The 11,510-nt window shown below is 47.4% G+C and overlaps 1 protein-coding gene across 1 annotated transcript; it reads left to right on the top strand.

The window, feature by feature from the left end:
- Window positions 1-10,300: 10,300 nt before the first annotated feature.
- On the top strand, window positions 10,301-11,245 carry LOC124711485. The gene has a single exon (XM_047241595.1). The coding sequence runs from the start codon at window positions 10,301-10,303 to the stop codon at window positions 11,243-11,245; it is 945 nt and encodes a 314-aa protein (XP_047097551.1).
- The last annotated feature ends 265 nt before the right edge of the window (window positions 11,246-11,510 follow it).

The raw sequence follows: 11,510 nt of genomic DNA, 5'->3' as shown, positions 1-11,510 counted from the left end.
ATTTACTATGTGCGTCAGAGATTGATACAGAATTCTTGACCAATTTGCGATGATTTGAAGAGTAGCTGGAACTCATATTTTCCACGATTTTTTACTAAAGGCATCCTTGTTGCAAAGAAATGAATAAGAAAACACCGAAAATCGTAACCAGCATCACGCCAGTTTTTCTTTTTTTTTACGAGACCTTGATTAATGAGAGTTATTGAAGGGAAGTAAAATACTTCGGGCAACAAGTGAACTTTCTCGTTTCTTTCTTCATCTTGTATGTGTAGAGAATTTTTCATCCTTTGCAGTAAAATGGGCGTCAACGCACTATAACATAATGATGGGGTTCATAGGAAAAATCGGTCAGCATGTCACACAGGAACTGCTTCAAGAAAACATATAACTTTAAATCTACACGAGCCCCTATGCAGTGCATGGGGGAAGGTACAGCCTACCAAAATTATAACCATTCAGTCCTATATCATTTTCTTACTGAGCGCGAGATATACGACTGTCTCTATGCCTTGGTACGCAACATAATCTCTATTTTTAGAACACATAGTCTCTAAATTGATCTATCAAGGTTTCGCGAGAACTACGTCTGTTCTTCTAAGGATTTCGATTTCATTTTTCCAAGCATTTCTATTACACTTTTATAAGGGCTATAGCAGTTTGTTACGATATTAGCACACACACAGCGCAAACAAATGGCGGTTTTGTAGATGTCTTGTGCCCATTGTGTCCGCTTACAGATATTTTATTGTACTTCATTTCGTGCTAACGAGGTATGGTTTTCCCTCTCCACCCACAAGACTAGATTTTGATTTGTGGGTATTCGCTGTTTTCTTTCATCAACTGAGTGATTCGCTCTGGCTAAACGATGAGAGACGTTATTGTTATTTAACAAATAACAATAACGTTCTGGAAAAGAATTGTGGCTACAGAAGAAAGCTTACAGGTATGGTTGTGTCGTATATAAATGTAATTTATTTGTTCCACGTTACATAAGCTATTAACTGCGCCGTGTAACTGTAACATCTATGGGCCGATTCACACTGTCCGTCACGTCAAGGTGTATTCACACTGTCACTGTCCGACTGTCCGTCACTTCAAATCACTTCAAGTCACGTGATCTCAACTTGGATGGCTGTCCTCAACTGTTCTTTTCGCGGGAATTGCGAAAATGCTTTTCAACTTTTTTGACGCTCAAAGTGCACATACACAATGGGCACGTACAGTGGCGCTGACTTATTAAGGGGTGGGGGGCAAGGTACTTTGTGACCCCCCCCCCCCCCCCCATAGTTTGTCGGGATTTTGGGTTCTTATCATTATAAATAACACCCCGTTGATCCACTTGTTAAAACAATGAGCACATTTATTGTCACACTTCAGATATATGTCATTACACATCGAAAGTATCACATAGACAGAACATAATGGCCGCCTTGGCCCCCAAAGAGTTTTTGCGCGCCAGAGATGTTATGGCACGTCAGTGTTGCCACAGAGGCGCCCCCCCCCCTTCCCCCCTGCAATGCGGAGCACGAGGCCCTGGCTATTGTGGGGGGAGGGTGCACGTGTCGCGCCATCTTCATCCGGAGGGGGAACTTGGCGGGGCGGGGCCGGGGTCCGAGCCCTTTTGGATGGAAAAATGTAATCACGGTGCCACACCAGTGGGAGCATGCGGCGACCGGTTCGTGAGGTGACAGAAGGGATGTGGGGGAATAGAGATGGAGACACGGGGTACAACACGTACAGTGTTCCCGTGGTGTCAATGAAAGATTGAATGAGGGGAGGATCTAAGGAATTGGGGATTGGTGAGAAGTGGAGAACAGAAAGTTGGAAGGTGACAACGCTGGCGGAGCGGGGAGGGGGGGGGGGGGTACGTGGATGACTAAGAGAGAATCATTTGTGGGAGTTATACAGATGAGAAAAGTGTGAGACGTCAGTGGAGACGGTAGTGGGTTGTTGAATGTCAGGTGAGAAGTGTGTGACGGGTGTAGCAGGAGAGGGTGGGGAGAAGGGCGTGCACCTCGGACTCTGCCCAGTGAGGGTTTCCGGCATTGGGGAAGGGGGCGTGGCTGGCGTGTCGTCCCTTGAGGAGGAGGTAGTGTGGAGGTCATCGTCCGTCGTGGTCGGTGGCGTCGGGTTGCTGGAGGTGTTGTCGTCTGCAGTGACCCACGCCGGCTTAGTCGAGACACTGACACTGTCAAGGGTTTGCCTTTGATACAGATGTCGAATGTATTCGACAAGTGCGTAAGTACCTTGTAAGGGCCTGTGTATGGGGGTTGCAGGGCAGCGAGCACTGTATCGTCCGTCTAACCGCTGGTGCAAGAATGTTTTAAGCGGAGTGTGTGCTTTCGGAGCGGGTGCTCTCTGCGCTCGTATCATCTGTCATATGTTCTCGATTAGCACAGGGTATTCGGTGGTATCTTGGAGCGGTGAAGGCTCGACAAACTCGGCTGGTAGGGTCAACGGCTCGCCATAGAGCAGTTCGGCCACCGAGCACTGCAGGTCATCTTTATATACAGGCCTAGCAGTACCCACGGGAGGGTGTGTAACCACTGTTGCTCGTGGCACATTAGCGCTGTCTTTAACATGCGGTGCCATCGTTCCACTAAGCCATTTGATTGGAGGTGGTAGGCTGTCGTGAGAATGCGGCCGACGCCGAAGAGCTCGCACATTTTTGTGAAGAGTACAGCCTCAAATTGACGGCCTCGGTCTGTAGTAATGGTTTCGAGGCAGCCGAAATGTGCGACCCGTGTGAAGAGGACAGCGTTGGCGACTGTTCCGGCCGAAATATCGGCTAGAGGGGTTGCCTCTACCCATCTAGGTGTTCTGTCGATAAAAGTAAGCAAGTATCGGTAACCATCCACCTAGGGAAGGGGGCCGACAATGTCGATGTGGATGTGGCGGAGTCTGCCAGAAGGAGAGCGGAAGATGCCTAAGGGGGGCGTGGATGTGGCGGAGTCTGCCAGAAGGAGAGCGGAAGACGCCTAAGGGGGGTGTGCAGAGGCGCCAGACTTTGGACCGCTGGCACGAAATACAAGTGCGACACCAGTCGCGACAGTCTTTGGGAAGCGAAGGCCATACGAAATGCTCGGCAATGATGTGCGTAGTTGCGCGAATGCTCGGGTGGGCGAGACTGTGCAATGTGTCAAACACCGAGCGACGCAAAGAGGAGGGGACGAGGGGGTGTGGCACGCCAGTCGAAGTGTCACACCATAGCTCCGAGCATGTGCGAGGGGTCGTCTTGCGCGCCAGGCGCAGAGAGTGATTATTGTCAGATAAAAGGCTTGCCAAGGAGTCGTCATTTGTTTGCACTCGAGCACGAGCATTGAAGTCGATTGAAGAAGATGTGCCCGAGATCCGGGAGAAATAATCAGCGGCTATGTTGTCGGATCCTCCAATGTATTGTACATTAGTTGTGAAATGAGGTCGAAACAACGGAACCTCCTAGGAGGTGGGTTGGCTGGAGGGTTTGTGAGCGCTTGGGCGAGAGGTTTGTGGTCTGTAAAGATCGTGAGGGTGCAGTCCCTCGACGTCTTCGCGGAAATATGTAATGGCTTTGTAGATAGCTAAGAGCTCTCTGTCAAATGCGGACCATTTGCACTGAGAGGGAGAAAGTTTTTTTGAAAAGAACTTAAGAGGTTGCACCACCTCTCCTCTGTGTTGTTGAAGTACTGCGCCGATAGATATTTCGCTAGTGTCCGTGGTGAGCGAAAGTGTTGCATCCGGGTGTGGATGGGCAAGCGTGATGGCCTCCATGAGTGTGGTTTTGAGTTTTTTGAAAGACGTACGCATGACCTCTGTCCACGGCACGCGCTGGTCGCCTGACGTTTGTGGCCCACGCAGTGCGTCTGTGAGGGGGACCTGTAGTTCGGCAGCTCTTGGAATGTGGCGGCGGAAAAAACTGATCATTCCTAAGAACCGACAGAGTTCATGGTATGTTTCTGGTATCGGCAGCTGTTTGATAATGTCTATTTTCTCTTGGGTGGGCCAGATACCATCGGCTGAAACTATGTGACCCAGAAAAACAACAGAATCCTGTCTCAGTTTGCATTTGTCTTTGTTGAAGATCACGCCGTGAGATTGTAATGTATCGAACAGCGCCCGGATGTGAAGCTCGTGTTCCTCCTGATTGGAAGAAAAGATCAAAATGTCGTCCAGGTACGTGTAGCAGAAAGTTAGGGGTCGTAACACTGTATCTAAGAACCTCTGCCAGGTCTGGGTGGCGTTTTTCAATCTGTAAGTCATGTAAACGTATTCGCAGAGGCCGAAGGGTGTGGTGATGGCCGTTTTAGGGATATCTTGGTGGTACATTGGTATTTGGTGATACGCTTTTTCACAGTCTACCACACTGAAAATTTTAGCGCCTGCCAACTGAGAAGCGAAGTCCTGAATGTTCGGTACTGGATAATTGTCCATGATTGTGCAGTCATTGAGACGTCCATAGTTGCCACAGAGTCTGTAGGAACCATCCTTCTTCACTGTGAGATGAATCAGTGATGACCAGTCACTGGAGGATGGGCGTACAATGCCTGCTTTTAATAGGTCCGAGATGATTGCTTTCGCCGCTTTGAGTTTGTGTAGATTCAGGCGTCGTGGTCAGTGTCTGACCGGAGGGCCCTCAGTCGTACTGAGTTTGTGACATGCGCCGCTCGTGATTGGTAACATGCTTCACATGCGGGGTGCGTCGTTAGCATTCAAACACTCATGCAATGAGTCAATGATTTGGGCACATGCCGGTTTGCGCGAAGAGCGAATACCTCAAAGTGAGGCGAGTTCGGTTTTCACGCTCTGAAATGTCAGTTCGGTACGCTCGATAAGGGAGGTGAACTTGGCCTGTGTTTGCTTGAGTTCACTGATTTCTTGTCGTTGTAGTAGTACGTCGCAACTTTTACTAGTTAACTTGGCCGCAAGAAGAGCACATCGGTCTGCAATAGTGAAATGTCAATGTTTGTTGACCGAATGGGTGATACAGATGCATTGGCCGTGAGGATGATAGTCTTTTGCGAAGGTTGGTGGATTAATGTACTTCATGGAATGTCTAGTGAAAGTTTGTGGTGTCACAGAAAGTCAATGCCTAAGACAGGACAAGTCACCTTTGCCACATGAAAAGTCCACGAATACTTCAAGTCTTTTGACACTCTGAGCGTTAAAGGCGCCGTACCTAACATTTTGATATGAGAGTCATTAGCCACGGGTAACAGTCTGGGCGAGGAAGTTAACACGGTAGGTGCGAGAACTGGGGGTATTACACTCATATCAGCACCATTGTCAACGAGGAATTTAGCTCCTGAGATGAGGTCAAGAGCGAATAGACAACCGTGTTAGATGCTGTTGCTGCTGTAAGGCGTCTTTTTTCCTGTGCACGAGATGCTGCGCCCATCGCGCCTCGCGAGCTGCATTTGTCGCCGCGCAAGGGCTGCGACATTTCGTGACCCCGTCGCCGAAGTTGGCGTGGAACCAACACAGCGGCCAGGCTGCATTAGGCGGGGGTGATGTAGAGCTCCTGGTGTCGGCTGTGGCCATTGTGGAGCACTGCAGTGCGGTGTTGGTTGTCATGACGGATGTCGTGGAGGCTGTATCTGGTTCCCCGTGATGGCGGGCAGATGTCACCAGTCATAGTGTGAGCGCAGAGGAAACGTGCTCGCCCGAAACCTTGAAGGGGGGAGGGGGGGGAGGTGGCATACTGTTGAGATCGCTACCCCGACTCTTCATGCTGTGCGCTTGCTTGTTAATAATCCTGAAAGCTCGATCCAATCGAAAGCTTCTCATCCAAGGTGCTGTTGGTGAGTGGCAGGAGCTGTAGTTGTAATGCTTCTGACATTTTGACGAGCCACATCGACCATAACGCTGTAGCAGGTACCAAATCCACAGGTGCGAGGGTGCAGAGTCGTCGCCATAGTCCCAATGGGGTGTGGTCGTGCAGGTGTTCCTCATGAACGATATGATGAATGATCTCGTCCGGAGCTCGGGAAAGTCTTTCACAAATTAGCGTTCGTATATTTTGGTGAAGGGGGCTGGCTGATCACAATGTCGCTAATCAAATCCAAATGGTCATGCAAATGTCCCACAAAGCACACGAAGCGTGATTCTTGTGAGTCATTGCTTGTGGCATCAAAAATAGAGTCGACTAACACGAACCATATGTTGGGCTATGTTTTTGCAAATGTCGGCAGTTTGAGCCACAGGTGTGGGAGCAGCCAATATGGCGTCAACCGGGGGAGGGGGGGAGGTAGGCCCGGGGGCCCGTAAACTGTTACACCCCTCGGATCGGTCGTTATTGCTGTCTGATGTCTAGCAAAAGTGGGCGAGGTACTAGGAGAGGTCACATTCACTATACACTGTTCAGTTTGATTAGAAAATTGAGGCTGTGCGTAGCCAGGCGCGGAACTGATTTGTGGCATGAATGATGTAGCAGCTGTGTAGTGGCACTGCTCCGAAAGTTGGTGCAAAGTTCTGAGGGTGGTTGCGCACCTCTGAGTGTGTGACGTTAGCTGTGGGATGTCCGGATATCTTTTCATACTTTGTCCTGTATGTGTGGGTATTTTGGGTCCTTATCATTATAAATAACACCCCATTGATCCACTTGTTAAAACAATTAGCTCGTTTATTGTCACACTTCAGATATACGTCATTACACATCGAAAGTATCACGTAGACAGAACATAATGGCTGCCTTGGCCCAAAAGAGTTTTTGCGCGCCAGAGATGTTATGGCACGTCAGTGTTGCCACAAGTTAAAAGTAGGGACCTCCCCCCCCCCCCCCCCCCCCAATATTTAAACATGCATTTCTCACTGCTCTCTCCCCCTTCCTCATCCTTTACTGGGAAATCTGTTAAAACTTGCACATACATTTTTGCATAATAGTATGTAATGATTATGTAGGAAAAAAATACCGATTTTACGAGCTGTTGCGTAGTCCTTTCTGCTACTCCTCCAACCTCTGCATATGATGAACTGTAACGACAGGGTTTGTCCCCTGCATCTGTACTATTCACACACTTTTATTGAACGGAGGTATGCGGGGAACGAAAGCTCACCATGAGCTCGCAGCACTTTGGCTGCAAGGACGAGCTCCACTTCCTCCCACAGCAGCCTGCTGGCAGCTTGTAAAAGAAACTAATGAGCAATAGTGACACCGAATTTGATGGCGATCCCTAGAAGGACTTTGTAACGTTAAAGACCCTTCATTCATTTTTGTTAATTCTATTGACAATCACTAGGTACAACACTACACAAATCAGCACCAGCTCCAGGGATTTTGCCGCCTTGCGCAAACATGTCAAGCGCCGCTCCCCCCCCCCCCCCTTTTTTGACATAGTCAACTTTTCCCACAATATATTTCATACATCATCATCATATTTTCACATATCACACTCATTCGTCTCTTTGTTGAGAATATGTCTTTAAGATCAAAGCAGCAGTCAGTGATACGTTTACAGTGCAATAAATTTTAAGCCATTTTTGTTGGTGTAAACGTTTCTTTCATAAATCAGAGCACACTGTTTCTGTACCATAGATAATTTTCAATAAGACCCTTGATTTTACGAATAATTTGTATTTCCAATTTATTCTCACATTCCTTCATTTGCCGCCCCCAAAAATCTGCCGCCCTGGGCTCTGGCACTGTTCGCCCTTCCCCCTCCCCCCTCCCTAGAGCCGGCCCTGACAATAATCAACACCATTGTTACATGGCCACTTCTTGTTAGGCGCACAATACTGTTACGCAGGACGCAGCTAATGTTGGCAGCGAACGTAAATATTCCGGAGCTGGGCATCGCCAGTGGTCAGTTAGTCTTACTGTGACTCGGTTCAGTTGTTAATCTTTCGTCCCTTACTGTTCAGTTTAAAATGGACACGTTTATAATTAGGAAGAAATGTAACAATGTGGCGAGTGTTGGCGATGGTGAAGCTAGACCCAGTGTTAGTGGTGCTGTGTGTGGCAACAAAGACACAGATAGTGGCAACGCAACACACTCCTTCGACGCACTAGGCTGCTCGACTCGCTGCGGCTCACTCCGTTACCGTCACTCGCACACGCCAACGCCACTAGCCAATGCCGTGCCGAGAAGTAGGAATGGAGGAAGAGGCAAGATTGCTGCTGCTGTTGAGCTCCTGCTAAACACAGTCAGGAGCAACGGTTGCGGCAACAAGAAGATGAAGATGAAGCGGAAGCCTGTGGCACAATTACAGTGCTACAAGTGTCAAAAGCTGGGACACACAGCCAGGGAATGCGACGGCGTGGCTGCGTGTGTCAAGTGCAGGAAACCGCACGACACACGCAACTGCACCAAACCGAGGGGTACTGCAGCAGTGTGCGTAAATTGCGATGGCTCGCACGCCACAAACGCGCGCAGCTGCAGCTATCTGAAGACGTGGAAGCAGCGGAAGTTGGCCACCACACACGAAGAGGTGGCCCAACAAGAAGAAAAGGTGGAGACCCCGCCCTCCTACCTTAGTAGGGGAAGCAGGCTGTGCCACAAAGACGACGTGGACGCCTTCCGCCAAGCACTGCGGGAAGCCAACGAGGACGCAATCACCGTGTTCAAACCCGCCATGGCGGAGGAGAGTGCGGCCCTGAGAGCTGAACTAGAAGAGACGCGTCGGGAGGTGACTCAACTGAGGGTCGCCCTGTACTTCGTGTCCCGCACGATGCCGGACGTGGCACCGACCCCCACCAGTACGGGGGTAGACGCGGCAACACAAACGACCGCCTCCCTGGCCGACGTGGCAACGCAGGTTGCTAGGGAGGTGGTCATGCAGTCGGGGGAAGACCGCCGACAACAAGGAGACGGCCCCCTCGGAAGCAGTCGTCCCTCCTGTCTCTGCGGAAATGCAGACGGAACAGGAAGTGCCGATGGAAACGGAGGGAGAAGAAGAAGAAGACGAGCCATGTGAGTGCCTCCCCCTGCCCAGCAAGAAGTGTGTGAGGGATGTGCTCACCAAGATCGCAGATTCCCTGCGCGACAATAGCTACCCCTGTCATGATCATCCTTACCCTTTCATGGTAGACAACATCCCTCCCCTACCCCATAAACCCATGAACCAGAAGCTGCACGGGAGGGAACTCGTCAGGCATGCAGATCTGGAGCTGATAAACAAGCACCCGATCTTTACCGACGAGGACTGGCGGTACATGACTGACCAAGCAGTCATGTACATCCAGCAACAGACGCCACCAGTGGACTTTTCCCACCTGAAGAAAATTGAATTCGGGCAGCCAGGAAGCAGCAAGAAAAAGAAGAACAAGAAGCCACCAGAATCACCCGGCAGATAAATTCCTTATCCCACAGAAACCAGAGGCCAGACCAAAACGCGAAGAAAAATATTCCCACCAGAGAGGATTCCAGGAGGAACAGCTGAACCAGCTTAAACTCCTACACCTCAAGCCAAGGCAGGCCCGTCAATATAGTGAGTGAGTGAGTGAGATAGTGACGGAGACAAAAAACATTGTTCCCCGGAAAAAAAAGAACAATGCTGTTATCAGCCCTCATGGAAACAGCAATTGGCATGGATTGATTACAATAAGGTAAAAGTTGTTATTTTTTGCAAAATTTGCAGACAAATGTTTGAAGAAAATCATTTTCAGTTTTCTCACAAAATGGAAAAAACTTTCATGGAAACTGGTTTTTCGAACTGGAAGAAAGGGACAGAAAAGTTGCAAGCGCATGAAGCATCGGGCTGCCACAGAGAAGCTGTACTGAAATTCAGATCCTTAAAATGGAATGTAAATGTATTTAGCCAGATTTCCAAAGAAAAGCTGACACAAATGAATGAAAACTGAGCTTGTCTACTAAAAATCATATCTTCCCTCCGTTATTTAGCAGTGCAGGGGCTTGCAATACGTGGGCATACTGATGAAACAAGTAACACTGACAATTTATTATGCCTTCGATGTGAAGATAACCAGCTACTATTAATGTGGCTACAGTGCTAAACTAACAAATGGACATCCCATGATGTTCAAAACGAAATTTTGGCCATTTTAAGTCATACACTTCTTAGAAAATTATTGGAGGATATCAAGAGTGCAGAGTATTTTGCAATAATAGCAGATGAAACGACAGACATAGCCACCAAAGAGTAATTTAGTATCCGTATAAGATTTCTTGATACTTCGCTAGAGATAAAAGAATATTTTTTAGGGCTATACTCAATACAAAGTACCACAGCTAAGGCTCTGTTTGATATTATTATCGATATTTTAAGATGATTTGATTTGCCTACATCTAATTGTAGGGGCCAATGCTTTGACGGTTCAGCTAACACGGCCGGATTATATAATGGTGTCCAGGCAAAGTTTACGGAAATGGAGAAGAGAGCTATATTTGTGTACTGCCTTGCACACTGTTTAAATCTAACGCTACAAGACACTGTGAAAGCAGTTCCAGAATGTCGAAATGTATTGAATGTTATGAAGGACTTAATACATTTTGTGAGAGATTCACCTAAAAGATTAGATCTTTTTGCTCACCTGAATGCAGATGCCTCTATAAATTTGAAAGCACTCTGTCCTACAAGGTGGGCCGTAAGATACTTGTCAATGTCTTCAGTTTTTTCCAACTATACAGAACTTCAGGAATTTTTTATAAATGTTTCAAGAAATGACAATTCAGACACTGGGGCCAAAGCAAATGGCTTTTTGATTAATATGCAGACATATGATTTCTTTTTCATGTTATCACTTTTGGTAAAACTGTTTGGTCACGTTGATACCGTAAACATAGCACTACAGAGGAAATCCCTACACTCAAAGGAGGCCAATAAGATGATTTCCACTCTTGTAACTTCTATTAAATTTATGAGAAACAATTTTGAATCATTCTGGGGTGAAGTAACTTCAAAATGTCAAGATATGGATGTTGATTCCCCAAAATTACCCCATAGAAGAATAGTCCCTAAGAAATACGATGACTCCATCAATTCATCTGTAGAAACATTCACTGAAGTATGTGACAAATATAGAAGATTGTATTATGAAACAATGGATACATCCATCAGCTTCTTGGAATCACAGTTCAAAACTCAATCATTCACGTTTGTAAATCAAATTGAACAATTTCTTCTTCGTGATAACAAACATTCATTTGATATTTTATCTTTCTACGAATCAGATATAGACAAAGAACACTTGCTTCTCCACCGAAGCATGTTTCATGAGATTCTCCAAAGTAGTGATTCTGCGAATATTAGTTCGTTGGATGACAGTGAAATATCTAAAACAGGAAAACCACCTGTTTGGCCTACTGCCTGAACTAGAAATTCATACATGTAGTGCTGACAATTCCAGTAATGTCCTGCACTGCTGAGCGATCGTTTTCTTGTCTACAGAGGGTCAAAACATATCTTTGTTCTATAATGAGGCAGGATCGTCTTAATGCCATCGCCCTTCTCAGCACCCATAGAGATGAATCGATGAAACTCGACCTTGATGCCATATGTGATGAGTTCATATGCAGGAATGATCTGAAGAGGAGTACATTTGCCATCAAAAATTAAGGTATGTTTCTTCAACGCTA

This window comes from Schistocerca piceifrons, chromosome 8 (assembly GCF_021461385.2).
Source record: "Schistocerca piceifrons isolate TAMUIC-IGC-003096 chromosome 8, iqSchPice1.1, whole genome shotgun sequence".
Classification (NCBI taxonomy): domain Eukaryota; kingdom Metazoa; phylum Arthropoda; class Insecta; order Orthoptera; family Acrididae; genus Schistocerca; species Schistocerca piceifrons.
This window is presented reverse-complemented; position numbering and strand designations above follow the sequence as displayed.

Coding starts and splice junctions, on each gene's coding strand:
- LOC124711485 (XM_047241595.1), top strand. CDS start 10,301: ATGGAGAAGAGAGCTATATTTGTGTACTGCCTTGCACACTGTTTAAAT.